The sequence below is a fragment of the Mus musculus genome, chromosome 15 (genome assembly GCF_000001635.26).
Source record: "Mus musculus strain C57BL/6J chromosome 15, GRCm38.p6 C57BL/6J".
Classification (NCBI taxonomy): domain Eukaryota; kingdom Metazoa; phylum Chordata; class Mammalia; order Rodentia; family Muridae; genus Mus; species Mus musculus.
The window spans coordinates 101,196,574-101,217,207 of record NC_000081.6 but is presented as its reverse complement, the minus strand read 5'-3'; the positions used below and the strand labels follow the sequence as shown (position 1 = coordinate 101,217,207).

The 20,634-nt window shown below is 49.3% G+C and overlaps 1 protein-coding gene across 1 annotated transcript in view; it reads right to left on the bottom strand.

Moving 5' to 3' along the window:
• Nucleotides 1-3,523: 3,523 nt before the first annotated feature.
• Acvr1b (activin A receptor, type 1B) overlaps nucleotides 3,524-20,634 on the bottom strand; it is a 39,613-nt gene continuing 22,502 nt past the window's right edge. Inside the window, exons 4-9 of the mRNA NM_007395.4 lie at nucleotides 18,194-18,424; nucleotides 15,063-15,230; nucleotides 14,114-14,270; nucleotides 12,631-12,755; nucleotides 7,998-8,128; nucleotides 3,524-6,471 (exon numbers count right to left, since the gene is read on the bottom strand). Coding sequence (NP_031421.1) covers nucleotides 6,346-6,471; nucleotides 7,998-8,128; nucleotides 12,631-12,755; nucleotides 14,114-14,270; nucleotides 15,063-15,230; nucleotides 18,194-18,424 — 938 coding nt within the window. The 3' untranslated portion in view covers nucleotides 3,524-6,345. The remainder of the gene's footprint in view (nucleotides 6,472-7,997; nucleotides 8,129-12,630; nucleotides 12,756-14,113; nucleotides 14,271-15,062; nucleotides 15,231-18,193; nucleotides 18,425-20,634) is intronic.

The window sequence follows — 20,634 nt, the reverse complement described above, 5'->3', positions numbered from 1 at the left end:
TTTCATGCACTTGTTTTTGAATGGTAACGCTCTTTTGACTGGAACCCCTATGTTTCAAAACGTGACCCCCAACTTCCTCTCTCCTTTGTGGTCCCCAGTGTCCTGTCTGTTCTGATCATGCTATCTCCCCTCCTAAGTAGCTATCTATTCTGTAGGAGGGAAGCCCCTGGAGGGTCCTGTCCTTGCTTCCCTACATCTCACCAGTGGTTCTGGGATGCCTGGTATATTGTTCTGTAACAGAGCGTGCCCTGATCTGCCTTACATTTGTACAATGTAGCCTGTCTAGATTAAGCATTCCTTCAAGCCAGGGGCCATCACTTACATGTCTTTGTGTTCTGCCTGTACTTTAAGCCCCACATCCGTGGGGTTTTGTTTGATACAGTCATTTTTTTGTAATAATTTGTTTTTATTTTATGTGCTTTGGTATTTTGCCTGCATGTATGTCTGTGTGAGGGCATCAATTCTTAAGAGTTACAAATAGTTGTGAGCTGCCGTGTGGGTGCTGGGATCTCTGAGTTTGAGGCCAGCCTGGTCTACAGAGCAAGTTCCAGGACAGCTAGGGTTACACAGAGAAACCCTGTCAAACAAACAAACAAACAAACAAACACCCCAAACCACCACCACCACCAACTAAAAACAAACAATAAACAAAAAACAAAACAAGACAAAAAAAAAGAATGTTTTCCCACATTCTGTTATGGAGGCTGTGCAGGCTAATACTATACATTTGACAGCATCTAGAATCACCCAGAAAACAAGACTCTGAGCTTGCCCATGAAGGATTATCCTGACTAGGCTAGGCTCTCATGTCTGAGGGATTAGAGTCTACTGAGGTGGGATACCTCCCTGCCTGCTGTGGGCTGCACCTTCCTGTGGGCTAAAATAAAGGAGAAGCAAGCGGAGCTGAGTATGCGTCCTGGCTGCCACCCTGGAGTAAGAGCAATGTGACCAGCTGCATCTTCAAGCCCTGGCCGTCAGGACAGGCTGTACTCTCAAACCATGAACCTTTCCTCTTGGCTGCTTCTGTCAGCATTTTGTAACTTCTGTGTGTTTTGTTTGTTGAGACAAGGTTTCTCTATGTAGCCCTGCTTGCCTCTACCTTCCCAGTGTGCACAGCCGAGGCCTATAACTAGTTTTTGTAACTAAGAAACAGTAACAGATACAAGGACACATTCCCAATGACCTAAAGTCCTCCCATTGAGCACCCTTCTAAATTCCCGGTGCCACCGGAGACTGGAGACCAAGCTTTTAACATGGACCCTTAGGGGACACTTGTCTAAACCACAGCAAATATGGGTGGGTTTTCTACAGCGGAGAGCCTTAAACTGGGGCTCCCAGGGGAGGATTCTGCCCTTACATTCAAGGCTGCAGCATTGGTTCTCCCTGGGAGCCGACCTTTTGACCACTTTTCACAGTTTTGACTTGCTGGCCTTCACAACAGACTCAATGTGTTAAAATCTCTCTGTCTCCCTCTAGACACGCCCAATTATTCCTTTTTTTTTTTTTTTTTTTTTTTTTTTCTGTACAACCCTAGTGATACCAATACTGGCTAAATTCGAAGTCATTCTGCCACGTCCCAGTCATGTCCCGTCAGTGGCTTGAACCATATTACTCCTAATTTTGCTTTGTGTTTAGCAAGCAGATTCCTAGGACTGTGAAAATCCAAACACATATGGCTCAGGGGTCAAAAACTTCTGTGAAGCAAAACACCAAGTGATTCATCCTTCAAATGAGCCCATGTCTTTGGTGACACAGTAACTTTCAAGAGTATGCCAGAATGGCTGCTCTTCTGATTTTCAAGTTGGCAAAGCTGACTCTGCAAACCATGCCTAGGCCCAGGATGAGTGAGAGGCTGGTCAGCCATAGGACGGTCTGCAAGGTCAGGACTGAGGTCATACAAACCTCTGAAGGAAGAAGGCATTAACAGGTCAGATCAACGGTAGTCACCATAATATTTCAGCAAGGGCCTTGGGCTTCTGCTGTGATCCCTGGCAAGGGAAGTACAGCCAGGAAACAGGGCAAATTAATAGCTGACTGGGTTATTGGGGTATGTGGCAAACTTAAAGCAAAATTATAGAGAGCAGTTACTTGACTTTCACTTGGGCAGACACGGATGGGAGAACAACAGAAAGTCCTGGATAATAACCAGATCTCCTAAAATGTGAAAGGTTGGAACAGTGGGCAGGTTCTACAGTGATGTTACAGTGAAAGCTGAGGTTTTAGACTCATGTGTGTTTTCATGTGTCACAGGTTGTATGTGGACATTAGGAGATGATCCTGTTTCTGTCTCCTATCTCACATGCAAGCACTTTAACAAACTGAGTCATCTGGAGGCTACATGTTTTCAGTAGGCCTTTGCTAACATTGATTGCTCCCTTCAAACAGTTTCACAGCCTTTGAGATGGAAAACCTGCAGAAGTTGCAAGTCCTTTCTACAACAGCAGTCTGCAAGTGGAAGTTGTGGGCCTGGATGTTAGGGCACAGTGCAGTGCGTGTGACCTACAGTCATCTGCAGGGACATATCCAAACCTGAGATTCCTATCCTAGCACTTGTTGCTTTGTAGCTCCAGCCCAGAGCTACATGTGCACCTAGCCTGTTGGAACATGGTCCAAGAATGGAGCCATGTGCCGGGCAATGGTGGCACACATCTTTAATCCCAGCACTTGGGAGGTAGAGGCAGGCAGATCTCTGAGTTCGAGGCCAGCCTGGTCTACAGAATGAGTTCCAGGACAGCCAGGGCTACACAGAGAAACCCTGTCTCGAAAAACCAAAAAAAAAAAAAAAAAAAAAAGAAAAGAAAAAAAAAGAATGGAGCCATGTGAGAATTCTGAGTGTTCTGAGAAATATCCAAGAAAATAAGAGTCTAGTGACCTTAGTTTCTTCAAAACTTGGAATGTGCTTTGTGCTCTGCTCAGGTGAGGCCCACAGGTGTTTCCTTGAGACTATTCATTCATCTCAACTAGCTACCGTTACTTGTCCACGCGCCTCCAGTGGAAAGCGTGTTTGCCACGTGGGTTTGAATCGATGAGAACTTTGCCCCAGTGATGTCTCTTAACTCCCAGCGTATAAACTGTCTGATGTTCTCAATGAGGTTGGCTATTGTGTGAGACTTCAGTCCACCTCAGTTTTAGGCTCCGCTCTCCCAGGCCCAGCCACCAACTAGATCAGTAACTATCTATCCATGCTCTGAAAATTCCAGCTAAAGCATGCAGACTCGCCTCAGTCTCCTAAGCACCCCACAGCTCAAGCATCACACTTCAGTCGAGGAGAGGGAAGCAAAACCGGAGTCTCTTACATTGCCATGGACAGGGAGTGGCCCATGACTACCCAGAATCAAAAATCTTTTTTTAGAAAAAACAGACCAAAATGCTAAAAGACCACACAAAGCCAGTCCCAGAAGACCTAATTGTCCAGGTCAGCAGAGAACATGTTCTGCTCAAGTGCAGCACGCAGGGGACCCAGGCCCCACTTCGGCCAAGCCCCAGGCAGTCATTACATATGGAAGGCAGACGGGATCAGAGCAGTTCTGTGAATAAAACTTTAATAATGTACAGCAGAAACTGGACAGGCTCATTCTTATATTAAAACAAAAATTTCCTATATTACAATATATTTACATTTGCATACTGGAGAGGTAAAGTGTCTAAGTGGCTATTTTACAGTCCTTTCTAATAAATTGTACAAAAAACAAACAGAAGTACCGAGAGTACCGTTCAGGGGCCTTGACGGCAACTCAGGAACGAACGGGCTTTAGACTTGGTCTGTGAATCCAGAACGCAGAGGTGCGGGTGCCCCGTGGATCAGGGTGGCCTCAGGGAGCCAAAGCACAGCTTCTCCCAACTCTCAGCTTAATGTAAAGAGTGATGGGGGGGGGGTCCCCCAGACCTGCTCCAGGCTTCCTGAGAGGCGGCTGAGCTGAGCTGCACGGAGCGCACAGGTCTCCTGGGAGTTGTCCAGTGGCGTGGGGGTCACTGTGAGGCTGCTGCTGGCAGGTACAGAGGCAGAGAGGACTCTACAGTTCAATCGCCTGTAATCACGGATACTCAGCTGCAGGGTGGGAAGTGGGAGGTCAGCAGGGGTGGGTAAGGAGGTTCCCCAGAGACACAGTTGGGACTCAAGGGACACTGTTCAATGGCCAGTAAATTGGCCCAAGGAATTAAAGGAAGATCCCTTTAAAGCAAGGAAAGTTATACACCAGGAAATAAATAGAAAGGCTAAGAATATGGGGAGACCAAGGCAGGAGAAGCTGGAGGAGACAGTTTCCCTGCAAAGACTCATGCCTCCCCTGGCAGGAAAGGCTCACAATGAACCCAGTCTCCAGGACCCACTGCTTGCCAGGGGCTTCTCTTCCCAAGGGGATACAGGTCCCCCTTCCAGTTTCAGTGGTCTTTAAGAACAGTGATCCTAGCTCATCAAGGCTCTCAGGACCAGCCATGAGCACTTCTGGTCTCCACAGCAGGTGCTCGCCCATCGCATGATTCCATTCCCTCCAGTGGTAGAGGAGCAGAGCAGCGCCCAAGCCTGCCCCACCCTGAGGAGATCCTCCCGGGCCAGCGCTCAGCAGGCTCGCAGCCCACATTTGCTGAGCAAGTATCTGGAAAGGGTCCAACCAGCCGGGCAATGTGCAGAGGGCCGAGGTGCTCACGGGATGGGGCCGAGGGTGCAGGGAGTACGAGACAGCAAGCCCCCATGGGGAAAAGCAGCCCTCACTGCTCAGCGGGATCAGGCTCAGGTGCAAAGACAAGCGTTTCCAGTGACTGAACTATGTGCGTTTGAGTCTGGAGAATTTTTGTGTTTTGTTTGTTTTAGGGATTTCTTTAAAAACAAACAGACTAAGAGGTAATTGTCACAGAGATGGTTCTCCTTTTACAAAACTTAACAATATTAAAGTTAAAATCCTGACCCTCCCCCCAAAATAAAATAAAATAAACTGAATTAAAATAAACCACTCCAGTTAAAAAGTTATGGCTTCAAAGTTATTATATACCTAAGATATGCTGACCAAATCACCACCCACAGCCAGGCTTCTAGAATTCATTAAATACTAAACTTAGGTTAAACACCATATTCAGCTCGGACCGCTCACTCTCCTCAGTAGGGACCCTGAAGTGGATGCAAGCCTTGCCTCTTCTCTACCCTGATCAGAGAATCCAGTACAAGAAGCCCATGCAGATGCCTCCCTCCCACCCCAGCCTCCCTCCCCACGCCCTGCAACCCATCCCTTCCCACCCCAAACCCACCACCAAAAATATACACTGCAGTTTGCAGAATCTGGGGTGGGACATAAACAGATGTTACATTCCAATCTGAGTCCCAAGCTCTGGCTTCGGATTCCTCGGCCCTTCCTCACAGCTGTCAAGGAAGATGCCCTTGGGCTGGCTCATTTCCCATGGCTGATGCTGAAACACAGCACCCAAGACTTCCACCTACATTCTCTCTCTGCTCATCAAGTCCCCCTCATTTTGACCCAAAAGCTTCTCCTACCATGGACAAGTGGGCCAGCTTTGGTTCTGGTCTGAAATGGAAGAGGAGGGCCTGTGACACAGGGTGGGCAAGCAGCCTGCTGAGAAGACAGAACCTCCCTGACTGATGGGGTCTGGGGACAGGAGACACCTAGGAGGGCACCAGGTTAACTACATGCTGCTCACTGAGAAGCAGCAGCACTCAGAGACAGTATGGCCACCACACCCTGGCCTACACATGCACAGAAAGCTCAAGCAGGTTAAGTGTACACACACACACTCACTCACACACACACACACACACACGGGCGTGGCACAGACCAGGCACAATGTGGGACACACCTCGGCACATGCGCACTTGGCTGGACAGACAGGCAGCAGGTTGTGTCTCTAGGGGCAGTCCCTCCGGATGTCCATGAGAAGGGATGGTGTGGCTCAGGACTGCCTACGGGAAGGAGGGAGGAAACTTCCGGTTCCTCTCAATATCTTGATGCCAGTTGACTGGTCCCTGGAGGAAAACCTGCAGCCCAGTGGACCACAAGGTATGGGGGCCGCTCCTGGGCGAGCCCAGCACCCTTCACCGCTCCTGGCAACACGCCAGATGCACTGGGCTCTCTGTACTTCCCACTGCAAGCAGTTTGAGTTGTGGCATTGAGTTGTCTACATGATTTGCTCAGAGTCTCCATGCCATCAGGAGGTAAATATAAAAAGTGTCTGTCTCAAACCCAACGGGAGTGCGCGTCTCCCAGGCTCTGTCCCTCTTGCAGGCCAGGGCTCTGGCCAGAGGGCCGGGCAGAAACAAGAGGTAGGCCTCCACGACGCTTGCACGGTGGCTGCAGTCATCCTCACTGCCCAGGTTCTTTGTGTAGGCAGAGGAACAGCTTAAATCTTCACATCTTCCTGCACGCTTAGCTGGGACAGAGTCTTCTTGATGCGCAGAGCTGTCAGACGGGCAGCACCATTGGCGTACCAGCACTCCCGCATCATCTTTCCCATCACTCGCAAGGCCTGTGAGAGACCCAGAGTGAGAGACCCGCAGTGAGAGACCCACAGAAGCCTTGGCCGCTGGCACTGGCTCATCTTCGCTGCCTGCCTATTCGTCAGGTCAGATCCACCCCGTGATGCGTTGAGGCTTTTTTCCTAGGCCTTCCCTTCCTTAAGGGGCAGAGGTGCAAGGGGAGAACGGACAGCAGGAAAGTCTGGCTCTTTCTATCTCGCCCTCAGCTAAATCTAAGGCACCCAAGCATTTTGGAAAATATTGCTCTCTTCTGCAACCACAAGCAACTGGTAGGCACTGAGGAGCCCTCAATGGGTTCCTAGGTGCAGAAACGCCCCCTAGTGGCCAGGATCTTTAAAGGTAGAGTGTGCTCTCCTTAACATGGGAGGCAAGGAGGTTGGAAGAGGACGTCCTAACTCTGAATGGTTTTCAGAATTAGCAGAGCTGAAATCTGCCCAGAGTTGACCTGGAATGCTCTCTGCACAGTCATAAGGCAAGTGTATATATATAAACAAAGATGTGTTGAGTGGCTTGACCGTGGTAGTTCCCACAGCCTAACCTAGTGTAAAGTCAGCTGCAAATGTTATGTCTGTCTGTAACAATGAAGCTGCAGAAATAAAACAGTGTTGTGAATGGAAGCCTGTGCCCCTGCTGGGGAGACTCTACTCTGCAGGCCTCTAGAGCCTTAAGTCAGTCAGGACCATGGTAACACTCTTCTCCTTCCAATACCTCCCACCCCATGTGCTCTCCCTCTTAACTCCAAGCCCTCCATACTCTTCCCCCTACTCTTCTCCTCATACCCCTCCCCCCCACACACTTCCTTCCCCACCCCTCTATCTGTAGTTTCTACAAAGGCCTCTGTCTCACTCAGGCCTGCCTCTTTCTGGGACACCTGGTCTGAATGCCATGGCTGCATCTCCCTAGCTGGTAGCTTCAAGGCCACTTCTCTAGTTTGACAGGTCTGTTAAAGCCACCCTGAAGATAAGACACCAAGGCCAAGGCCACTGATAGGTTTCCCCAGTTCTACTTATTCTTTTCTGTCCTGCCTTGACTACCTCCCAATGGCAAGGATCTCCCTTCTTCTAGGCTGTCACCTCCAAAGGGTTAATCTACACAATAGCCGGAAAAGTGACCACAGTTGGAGGCCTTGGTGCAGCAGCACAGAGTGAGTGCCTCGTGCCTGAAATGCCTGGGTAGGAGGTGCTGTGACTCTGGGTGCTCTATCCTCACAGACATCTACAGAGCAGGGGCCAGGACAGCTGTGAGCAGGACACTCACGCACGCACGCACGCTCGCGGCCTGCCTCCCTTCACTTGTAGCCTGAAGGTGACCGTGCATACTATTTTCAATGTGCCTGCTGCGTATACTGACCTAGCTGTAGCACTATGATAATGATAAAAAAGTTTCACATTTTGGATTTACAGATAAAGGATATATTCAAAGTCAAACCTGGGAGTTGGCTCATTTAAAAAATATCTGTTTTTTAGCAGAGCAACTTGGCAGATGAAGAAGCCACAGATATCAAGTGAGCTCCTACCTCATAACTCTGCCACCAGTTGGGGACATTGGGCCGTAGCTTCTGGTCACATACAACCTTTCGCATCTCCTCAATGGAAGGGTCGGAGGGCACTAAGTCGTAATACGGCAGTTGATAGTCTTCATGGACTCCTAGGAGAGGTGAAAGCCACCTAGTCAGCGGCAGCAGGAGGAGAAAGGGCAGCCACGCTGGGTAACCATTTTTCACGGACACAAACCTGGGACCTTTGGAGAGGGCAACTGATCCCGGGCACAGTGCAGTGTAAGGACTGCACAGGAGCCCGGCAAGCACAGCTGTCTGGGCATGTGGTTCTGGTATATGGGAGGCTGGGGCAGGAAGACTGGGTTCAAGAGAATCTCATAAGCCCATCTCAAATAGAAACAAAGCAAAAACAAAACTTGACAACTATAGGCCCCAAAAGTCTTTAAGCTTAGGACCTATCAGACCCCAAAAGCTGCCCAGAGCTAGTAAAATCTAAATAAAACTAAGGAATTGGAAAGGAACATTTTTTTCTATTTTCTTTTATTATTTTATTTTGAGACAGGGTCTCTCTACATAGCTCTGGCTGTCCTGGAACTCCCTAAGTAGGCCAGGCTAGACTTGAACTTGGGTCCTCCTGCCTCCAGCATGCACCACCCTGCTGAGTGGGAACTCATTGGTTCATAACAATGTTAGGAGAAGAAAGTGCCATCCGTTTGCTGTGTGCTGAGAGTGGGCTGTTACTCTGGAACCCTGAGTACCAGAGGGAAGCAGGTGGCTCCTGTATGTCCTATTCTAAGCATACACTGGCAAACAAACAGATATGTAGGTAAAACTTTTCTTTATTATCTTAACCCTTTTTGGCTTAAGACGGGGTCTCATTATGCAGTTTAGGCTGACCTTGAACTCTCTGAGGTGAGTAGGCCAACATACCCTGTGGCCAGGTCTTTCTCCACAAGAACAAAAGCAGCCAACTCACTGAAGGAAAGTGGCCCTGCAGAAATGCTGGAGTTTGAGTTTGAGCCTCTAGTCATTCTGGGTCTGTAAGCAGTCACCCTGGTTGTCCCCACCATGAAGGGAAAAGACTGCTCTTCTGCACTTTGTATTAGAAGCCCCAAAGACTGAAGCCACGAAACATTTTTGAACCAAATGGACAAAAAAAGAATCTATAACCCAGATGTGACTCTGAACTGAAGGCTCACATACTAATTCACAGGAAATGTCAGGCGCAGGGGCATGCGGACCCCACAATCTGTGGAATGCAGTCTGGGAAACTATGGGACATTTGACTGGGTTCTCCAGTAGAGCAAGGGAAGAGGAAAAGCACAGGGAAATTTAGGACTGAGGAGACCTGGGGTGTGCCACTGATGGTGGCATCAGGAGAGACCTGGGGTGTGCCACTGATGGTGGCATCAGGAGAGACCTGGGGTGTGCCACTGATGGTGGCATCAGGAGAGACCTGGGGTGTGCCACTGATGGTGGCATCAGGAGAGACCTGGGGTGTGCCACTGATGGTGGCATCAGGAGAGACCTGGGGTGTGCCACTGATGATGGCATCTGGACTCTGACTTGAATTCGTGTGTGTGCTCACCCTAGGCAAGCTCTCTACTACAGACCTACGCAGTATCTCGGTGTCCTTTTGTTTTTGACATAGGGTCTTGTTATCGCTACCCAATTGGCCTCAAGCTTTCAATCCTCCTTTCTCAGCCTCCTGGGTACTGTACCATGGCACCCAGGTCGCAGGCAAGTGCTCTCTCTCCCAACAGCCTCTGCCTCCTGATGGTCTCACTAAGTTCCGTGGGGCCTTCTACTTGTAACACTCTTGCTTCAGCATCCTAGGATTCACTCTTAAAACTAACTGGAGTATTCTTAATTCTTATCCTTTTGATTTATACATAAACAAACTCATAGTAAAAAGAAACCCCTTCGAAGCTGAACATAATGGGTTCAACCTTAGCCCTGGGCCTTAGGAGCTGAGACAGGAGGAGTGAGAGTCTAGGTCAGTCTATGGCAGAGTGGGAGCTGTACTTTTCTCATTTTACCCCATCCAAAAAGAATAGCCTAAATCCACTGCTGCACTGTACTAATGAGACCCACTGCTGAGCTAACGGGATCCGCTGCTGCTCTTCCAGGGATCCGCTGCCGCACAGCACTAACGAGATCCACTGCCGCACTGCACTAACAGGGTCCACTGCCATGCTGCACTGTACTGCTGAGCCATCTCTCCTGCACTGTGAGGTAAGATTATCTGACTTGGCAATAGTAGCTAAAGCTCATGCCTTGGCCTGTAGAGTCTCAGCTCCATGACCTTGCACAAATTACTTAACCTTTCTATCATTTTCTTCATCTACAAAATGAGGAGAATATGAGTATCTGCCTTTACAGATTTGCAGTGAAGATGCAAAGTGAGCACATGCAGCTGGGGTGAAGACATGTTACAATCATGCCACAGTCATGCTACAATCATGCATTACACATTTAGCCCTAGTTTTCTGGATATCATGAGAAAGAAGACACACACTTATTCACAGTTGAAGTGTTGTCTGGCACGGCTGAGGAGACAGCTCAGTGGGTGTAGTGCCTGCTGTGTAAGCATGAGGGGCTGAGTACATCTACAAGCCCAGTGTGAGACCCCTGGAGCACCTCAGCCATCCAGTCTAACTCGTGGGTCAATTGGGACGCCCTGTCTCAAAAACATGAGGTGAACTTTTGGCCTCCACACGTATACACATATGCACATACATCACACACACAGTTTTTAAAAAGACCTGTAGACATAATGTTACTGTGCACTGTGTAAAGGTTATCCTTGTGTTTGTTATTCAAATGCTGATTTCTCTGCCCTCATTTCTTGCTTCAATCTGGACACAGCAAGCATTGTAATGCTTACGTCTAGAATCTCCCATCTCAGGTTTGTGTAAACAATGCTTACCATTTATTCTCTGCCTTGTCAATGAATGCTGACCACCTAATGCCTAGGCAGAAGAGAGAGTAGGGTGGGACATCTGCCAGCCAGGGGGAGGGGAGAGAAGGAGACAGAGAGACAGAGACAGAGAGACAAACAGACACAGGGAGATTCAGACTGGGGTCACAAGTAGAGGGCCTGAAAAGACACCATGAGAGGAAACATCTGAAGCAGAGAGAGCTAGAACAATATATTACATTGGAAGTATCGCAGGGGGCGGGGGAGGCAGTCGTTAGCATGGGGCTAACATAGATCCTTTAACTGCCCAGTATTGACGAGAACCTTGACATCAAGCTTGGCTTCTCTGTGGTTACTGGGAGGCCAAGAGCTGCAGCCGCCACATTAACTTACGGTTTACATTTAGATTAAAAAGAATTCATTTTACAAAGATCCTTGGCAATTTTCTCTGTAGAAAGAGGGATGCTCGTGCTTATCCTATATATACTATATATACCTACTATACGAATTCTATACTATATATACTATATATACCTACTATACGAATTCTATACTATATATACTATATATACCTACTATACGAATTCTATACTATATATACTATATATACCTACTATACGAATTCTATACTATATATACTATATATACCTACTATACGGATTCTATACTATATATACTATATATACCTACTATACGAATTCTATACTATATATACTATATATACCTACTATACGAATTCTAGCAGTGCCACTGGGCTGCGTCCAGCTCTAGGATTTCCAGTCATCTTTACTTAGTCACACACAAGCATTTCCTCCATTACTTGGGTCTAATATCATAGACAGAAAAGGGCAGGACCAGAGAGGAAAGGCCAAGGCTGGACCGGCTCTGGACCTCTCTCATCACTGCATGGGAGAATATTTGGAGGCCACTATAAAATAACATAGCTGGGTAGTGGCAGTGCACACCTTTACCCAGCATTTGGGAGCAGAGGCCAGCTTGATCTAGAGTGAGTTCCAGGACAGCCAGGGTCATTACAAATAAAAACCCTGACACACACAAAAAAACAAAAACCAAACCAAACCAAACCAACCAACCAACGAAATTGTCTCCTGCTAACCCTGCTGTTGTCCCCTCACCAGGCTCTTGCATGAACAAGCTACCAAAACTGTCAGGATCTGTTTTTTAACTATGAGAAAAAACATTTTAAGAAAGTCCTAAGCACTCTTGCTAACCAAGAAAGTTCTAGTCTTAGTACTAGGAGGAAACAGCAGGGCTCCCAGAGATGCGGCTAGGAGCGTGTGAGAACACGTCAGAACAACCTGCCTCTGACTCACAAGGTCCCGACCTGTGTGCATCCTGGGAATTGCCTTCACTGTGAGTTAATAATACAGTGCGTGAGAGGAGAGAGGCAGGGAAGGAGGAAGGGGTGGAGAAAAATGAGGAGATAAGACAGAGGGTGTAGAGACACCCCCCCCCCAAGATTGGTCATCACAACGAATAGCACTGCTCAGCACATGTTCCCCCGGCTCAGGTATGCAGGAGTCTCGACTAGCATGGACAAAGCCCAGTGCATCCCCAGCCCCGAGCAAACAAACAATGCCAAGCTGCCCTCTCAGAGCAGCACAGCTGCCTCCAGACTCGGCACCAAGCATCTCACCGGCTGTGGAGAAGGGGCACTAGCACCACGGGGTGACCCATAATGCTGGAAGCTAGAGTGGAAGTAGAAGGTACCTCCAGAATTGCATCTTCGTGCAATCTCCCAGTAGACAAGCCCGAGGGCATAGATGTCGGCACATTTGAAGGAGTCAAAGTGCTTCATGTTGATTGTCTCGTCAAGGACTTCAGGAGCCATGTATCTGCAAGGGAAGAGAGAGTCATTCAGACAACACGAGGACGGCTCTCATCGGAGCGCTGGGGCCAAGGTCTGGGTGTGCGAGACGGCTGCTCCAATGCAGCTCTCTGGGGAGCAGAAGCAAGCCTGTCTTCTACTGCATGGCCTTTCTGGATTCAAGTCTACATGGTTCAGCACTGACGACTCCTTACTGGTACAGGCTGTTATGGGACCACACAGACGGTGGCAGTGGGACGCTGCTGGAGCCTTCGCTTTACTGAGGGGGACACAGTGATGAGATGAGCTTAATTTCATTCAATTTCTTTTGTAATCTTAACTTGACTTCAGACAGGTGAAAATAACTCTAGAGGTGACTGAAATCACACGTAGTGACTGAGCAGTAATTGTGTGTAATTATGTGATGTAAGATGCCCCGCCCACACTCTGGAGCCTGGGTAGATGCACTCTCAGGTCAAAAGGACAAAATGCAGCAGCCTAATCAGTTCACGTACGTCCAGCTCACAGACCCTCTCCTCCACTTTCCTCCATCCTATCATGTCAGCTATATAGTTCCTTCACTTCTCAGTGGTGTGGAGAGCAGGCCACGCCCTCCTAGGCCACACCCTCCCAGGTGCCCCAGTTTCAGCCTAGATTAGCTCTGCTCTAGGATGGCAAACCTAGTCTGTAAACTCCAACAGAATACACTCTGTCTGCTTCAAGAGGGCTCACTCTGCAAGCTTCCCTCTATACTGCAGCATTTCCCCAGACACCACCCTTCCCAACCCTCCTTCCAAATCTTTTTCATTTTTTGAGCAAGAGTTTCTCTATGTAGCCTTGGCTGTTCTAGAACTTGCTCTGTAGGCCAGGCTAGTCTCAAACTCAGTTCCGCCATTTTCTGCCTCCTGAGTACTGAAACTAAAGTTGTGTGTGCTGCCACAACTAGCTTCTTTATATGATGGCGGTGATGGTGGTGGTGGTTATTATTATTATTTTGGTTTTCCAAGACAAGGCTTTTCTATGTAGCCCTGGCTGTCCTGAAACTCACTCTGTAGACCAGGCTGGCCTCGAACTCAGAAATCCGCCTGCCTCTGCCTCCCGAGTGCTGGGATTAAAGGCATGCACCACCACGCCCGGCTCAAGCCAGGTCTTCTACTCTGAATTCTTTCTTCACTGCCTGCCTCCAGGGCCACACTTCTATGGAACCAGGGCTTGGTGGACACTGCTGTCAAGTGTCCCAGTATGGGGAACAGAAAAACACTGGCCATCAAGGACAAGGAGATGCTCCTCCGTGCTAATCCATTTCCTCCTGTGTGCACTCATGACCCACGCATGGGACATCCAGGCAAGGTGGCAGGCGAGGGCTGGGGCCGAGGGACTTCTTACCGTTTGGTCCCCACCCTCTGATTTGGAGCAATGTCTATGGTGTCAGTGACCGCATCATGACGGACAGCCAGGCCCAGGTCTGCAATGGCACACATGCCATTTTTTTTCACCAGGATGTTCTTTGACTTCAAGTCTCGATGAGCAATTCCCGGCTTCCCTGGCAGACACAAACCGGGCATGTTCAAGGAAGATGTGTGCATAGGAAATGTGTGGACTCTGAGAGGATTCTGGGCTGAGCCCTGGCTCCGCATCCCTCAAGCCAGTGACCCCATGAGCATCTCTTGTCTTCTCTCTGAACAACTAGAGTAGCAGTACTTTATGGGAATGTGCAGAGGACAGAAGCACTCCCAGAATTAAAGGCCTCTCAATGGCATGGCTACTGACTCACATTAGAACATCTCCACCATTCACCAGTCCAGGTGAGCCCAGATGAGCCGGATGGGCAAAGGAGCACATGGAACTGCCATTAGCCCGACAGTCATGCTGGTAAGAGCTGCTGCCCAGGTCAACCAAGCACCAACAATCACATCAGGATCTGGAGGCAACAGTACAACCAAGTGCAAAGCCTGTTTCCTCATCCAGGATGCGGACAGGTGGGCACCGCATCTTGCCACCGTGAGCTGTGCAAGGCAGTGCCCAACCTTGGCATGAGATTGTTGCACTCCTGCTCCTGGTGTGCTGGTCTCGCTTCTTAGTTTCATTCCTTCATGCTGTTCCTTAGCAAACACCTGTGCCATGCATTAACAGCTGCCAAGCCTTCATCTATGGCTCTTCCTAGGGGAGGGCTAATGACAGCCAATGAGGAAAGCCAACCCAGTTAGGGGCTCTGTTCCTCACACGAAACTACCATTCCCAGCGTTTGTTCCCAACTGCCTCAGTGAGGAGGACATGGGGATGGACAGGCCTTTTGTCTCAAGCTTCCTGCTCCCTGGCTGAGTTCGATACTCACCTTGAGTGCCCACAATCTCCATATGCAGGTGTGCCAAACCACTGGCTGCAGACAAGGCTAGCTTAATCATTCCCTCAATGGTCACTGTGTAGCGGTTCAGATAATCAAACAGTGAGCCATGCTCGTGATAGTCAGAGACAAGCCACAGCTGGGTCCAGGTGCCATTATCTGCAGAGAACACAGACAAGGGCCACATAGAAGGAACACTATGCAATAAGGAAGAAGGTATGTGCTACACACAGTGCCACTTCCTGCCTCCACATCTCTGGCAGCCTCCAGGGAGGACAGAGAGCACCTCTCTCTCAGGCTTACTCCCTTACCCAGGTGTGTGTGGTGGTTTGCTTGAGATGCTCCTCCACAACTGTCTTGGGCCTTTGACTGCCTGACCCTCAGTGGGTGGCTCTTTGGAAAGCCTAGGAGGTAGGGTCTTGCTAAACAAAGTATATCACTGGGGCACTCTTTGGGGTTTCAGAGGTCACAAGCCATCCTTCTGCTTGTAGCTCAAGATAGGAGCTCTCAGCTCCTGGCCCTGTTTCAGCATCACAGGCTGTGACCATCTGGACCACGAGCACAGAGCAAACCGCTCTGGAAGTCACTCAGGCCGTGGTGTCTTTATTATTATTAGTAGTAGTAGTGTTATGTGTTATTGCCATTATTTGTGTTATTTTGTTTTTTAAGTTTTATTTATTTTATGTATGAATGCTCTATCTGCATGCACACCTATATGCCAGAAGAGGGCATCAGATCCCATTACAGGTGGTTGTGAGCCACCATGGAGTTGCTGGGAACTGAACTCAGGACCTCTAGAAGAGAAGCCAGTGTTCTTAACCACTGAGCCATCTCTTCAGCCCTGTTTTTGTTTTTTGTTTGTTTTTGAGACAGGGTTTCTCTGTGTAGCTCTATAGACCAGGCTGGCCTTGAACTCAGAGATCCACCTGCCTCTGCCTTCTCTGTGCTGGGATTAAAGGCGTGCGCCACTTGGCTGTGGGGTCTTATTAGAGAGACAAGCAAGTAGCCCAGTCAGTGAGGAAGATGCTCAGCAGCGCCACTTTATCGCCAAGTCTGGAATGTGCAGGTTCAGTTTGTTACCGATTGATGGCTTGCTTCCTCGCTCTGACAGGAGGCTCTCCGTGCTCCACCCACTGCTGCCCAGGAGGAGAGCCCGCTCTTGCCTGCACTCCTCCCTCGATCATGACCCAGTGCAGCACCTGTCTCACTGGAAATGTCTCCTTCCACTTGGTGTCCATTCTCAGGCCAAGGGCCATGATGAGAGCAGAAGGATCCCATTTGTGCATCCCTGTTGCAGAGCCAGGAATGCTCTGAGCACTCCCACAAAGGCCATCTTGCCCTTCAGGAAAGCAGTGGAAGGCAGGGAGCTTGCTGACCCCTCTCTTTCACTTTGGGGTGGCAGGACGGAGGACAGGGAGAGGAGAAAGCAACACTGATCAATCTGGCTAAGCTTGCTGCTGTTGCTAGGAAGATTAGAAACTGGGCTGAAAGCTTCCAAATTCTAGGCTGGTGCTAATCCCAGGGCCTCACACTGGCTATATCATGGTAACAAGGCAAGAACAAAGGGGTCTGACTCCCTCCTTTCCTGGCCCTAACTCAGATCCCAACTCATACAAGCTTCCAGAATCAATAAAGGCTGGCTGCTAGAAATGTCTCAACCTTGTCAGCTCTGACCCCAAAGAGGGCCATATTCTAACCAGTAACTCCTTTCTGAGGAGGCCATGACCTGCCATAGGACAGTTGGAGCCTTTTAATGACTCTAAGACGTCTGGGATAGCAGCAGCTCCTCAGAGGGCTGAGACCGTCTCTTCTTCCCCTGCACTAACACCCAGGGCTCTTCAGCTGTTGGGCAGCCAGGGACCTGCAGCCCCGCAGCACTCTGAAGAACACGCTCAGCTGGCATTCCCCATACATCTGTGGACACTAGCCTCTAGTCATTGTGCTGCAGAGGGAAGTGTGTCACAACTGCCAGACACTTCTAAAACACAACTCAGTGCCCTCATAATTTCTGTGTTCCAGGGGTACCAAATGCCAGGTGTGTGTGTATGGTGTGTCTTTGTAGGGCTATGTGTACATTCATGCAAGTACCAGCAGATGCCAAAAGAGGGCATGATATCCCCTGGAACTAGAATTACAGGCCACACAACATAGTATGTGTTAACACACACACACACACACACACACACACACACACACACACACACACATACACACACACGGGCATGGGCACGCACAAAAGTCCAGCATAACCTTGTCTCTGTCTACCCCTCCCCTGCTTCTCCCATGTATATAAAAGGCTGAGACAGAGAGACTGTACATTTGTGGCTAGGCTGTCCTATATGTCTAGTCTGCCTTATGACAAAGGAGAAAAAACGAGGTGGGGGGGGAGGAAAGGGGATAGAAAAGAGAGGGGATAGAGGGGGGAGGAGAGAGGAGAGAGGAGGGAGGAGAGAGGAGAGAGGGGGGGAGGAGAGGGGATAGAGGAGGGAGGAGAGGGGATAGAGGGGGAGGAGAGGAGATAAGAGGAGGGAGGAGAGGGGATAGAGAGGGAAAGGAGAGGGGATAGAGAGGGGAAGGAGAGGGGATAGAGAGGGGAAGGAGAGGGGATAGAGAGGGGAAGGAGAGGGGATAGAGGAGGGGGAGGACCGGCAGCAGAAGCTCTGGGGCTCTAGGTATAAAACAGACCGAAACCAGTCTCATAGCTATGAGGTGACACTGAAAGGCCAGTGTCTGCTTATGGTGGCTTCCCTACGACAGTGTGTGTAACGCTTGTGCTGTGTTGTAGACCGTGTATGTGTCTCTGCCACCTGCCCAGGCAGGTGAGAACGTAATTCCTATTGTAGCAGTTTTCAAAACAAACACACGGGAGTCCCAATGGGGGCCATGCTGGGTGCAGATCGGAGAGCAAATCAAGGGATAGAGGAAGAAAAGCCTGTGGGGCATGGGAGGCCTTCTTAGCTACGCAATAACCCAGGTTCCGTGTGAGCATCTTGGCATAAAATGCTCCACATTTAAAGTGGGTTTAGAACTATGGTCTTATTCAGACCTGCTGTGTGCAGCAGAGCAGAGCAGCCAGGCCTCTCTAGCGCCAACAAGTGGCCACTGACTTTGGGACACAGTACCTTTATTGTCAGCAGCAATAAAGCCAAGGATGTTTTCATGGCGCAGCATGACGGTCTGGTAGATCTCTGCTTCACGGAACCAAGACCGTTCTTCACGAGAAGAGAAGATTTTCACAGCCACGTCACCACCCCTCCAGCGACCACGCCATACTTCCCCGAACCGGCCCTTGCCGATAATCTCTTGTAAAACAATGGTTCGGGCCACTGTGCGCTGGACAAAAAGGGGTAACCCTGTAGGCCAAAGAATAGAGAAAAATCTGACACTGCAATTTTGCCAAACTCTGGGCCTGCCACACAATATACACCCCCAGAAAGGCCCTCCACCAGGTGTCTCTCCACTCTCCCTGGCCCAATAGCCACAGGATGCTATAGCAAGGCAGGAGCCATGCTAGGTGGTTTACCAGCAGGCTAAGCACAAGTCAGCACAGAAAAACACATGCTAGCTGCCCTTAGCCAGGACTTCCCCTCCAGGCTATACGGATGAAAGACTACATGTAAATCTTTGACTAGAGTTACCAACTCACTGATGGCTGCTTTATTCTGGTGTAACAGGAAGAATGTAGCAGACTCCTGAGTTGGGCACTGCCTTCTGGCCACCCTGCTCACTAGCCACTAGAGGGCGATGCTGTGTGGCCAACAAAGCAGACCTATGGTGGAAGCACACAGGGTACGTAGCTCTGCAGAGGAAGAGCAGGAAGCTCCAGTGTAGACTGGGGACTACCCACACTAATTCATGACTCAGTTTACTGCCTTGTAGGGCTCATCATTGCTTCATTTGACTCATCTGATGTCTATCTCTCCTTCTATCCAATCCCCTTATCTATCATGACTGACTTCCATTCTCTCACTGGACCAAATAACAGCTGTTAGTAACCCTAGGTTTGCTGGATTTACTGTGTGCTTAACATGCACGTGTGTCTCCGCCAGGGCTTTACAGAAATTCCATCCTGCCCTGTCCCACTCTGCCCTCCTCCTAAAGGCGCCCGCCCGCCTGCTCTCCGGGCTCATCTCAGCCTGCTCTTGGCCCCGTGCAGCCACATCCAGCCCTGCTTCACCCCATCCTTTCTAGTAAGACACTGGCAGGCCAGTGGACCCATCCTCCACACCACTGCCAACACTGTCCACAGGGGAAAATGACCATGCGTCTGTCCGTGTAAGAACCTTCAGTCACACTCCGACCTGTGAGATAGTGTGGCCCCCAGAGTCTCTGACACCTGGCCAGCCTGCCTCCGCCCCCTCCAGACACGCCATGCCAGTCTCCTTATGAGTTTTTAAACAAACTGAACCTTCACAGCTTTCTGCTCTCTGCATTCAAAGCCTGCCCTGTGGCCTGGAACGCCCCTGCTGCTTACCTCACTTACAACCTCAACCTGTTCTTCAAGACTCCTCTATGTGTGCACGCTGTACAACCATTCCAACAACCATGCCAGCCCGTCTGAGCAGGCTAGCTCCTTCCCAGTCTTTGTTTCTAGGGGATGTTCAGTACTCATCTGTTAATAAGGCCCAGAGTTACATACATAACATGAGCTTAATGCTTTAAAGATAACATTATTTAAAAACCCAATACCTAGACTAGAGAGATGGGTCAGTGGTTAGGAACACACACTGGACAGGGCATGGCGATGCACACTGTTAATCACATGCTCAGAAAGCAAAGGCAGGTGGATTTCTATGAGTTTCATGCTAATCTAATCTACATAGTAAGTTCTAAGACAGCCAAGGTTACATAGTGAGATCTTGTCAAAAAAGCAAGCAAGCAAGTAAGCAAGCAAACAAACAAGCATGCCCAACTGCTCTTCCAGAAGATCCAAGCTCAGCTCCCAGCACCTACATCACATGGTTCACAAAGTCCAGCTTCAGTGGATCTGGCATCTCTGGCCTCTAAGGGCACCTACTCAGCTACACATACCTGCTCACCCCCTGCCCCCATAATTAAACAAATAAGACAATACTTGGGAGCTCTGTGCACTCTGTACCAAAATGGACTGAATTACCCACAGAAAACTGTCATTAAACAAAGTATCTACCAAGGCTCAGATGGTCTGAAACATCTGGAAATTCCCAGGACAGTAAGACCACCTCTCTCAGGCTCTTTCAACCACTGTCTGACCTTTGTTGGGAAAGCATATGCTGGATATTTTCTAGGTTTCTAAAAATGTGCAGCTTTTAAATATATTCATGTTGGTGCACTCTACTGCCGAGCTTCATAAAGCCAAAATGATGGATATGATATGTCAGAGCTCACAGGACTCCCTGAGTTCCAGGAGGGCATCTGGCCATGACTGATGGTACAACTTCCTTGTGTAACCACAGTCTAACCCATGGCGGGGAAACAAAGTCACACACAGTGAGACCTGTGTGTTCACATGTGTGTTCACCTGTGCTCACATGTGTGTTCACCTGTGCTCACGTGTACTCACCTGTGCTCACATGTGTGCTCA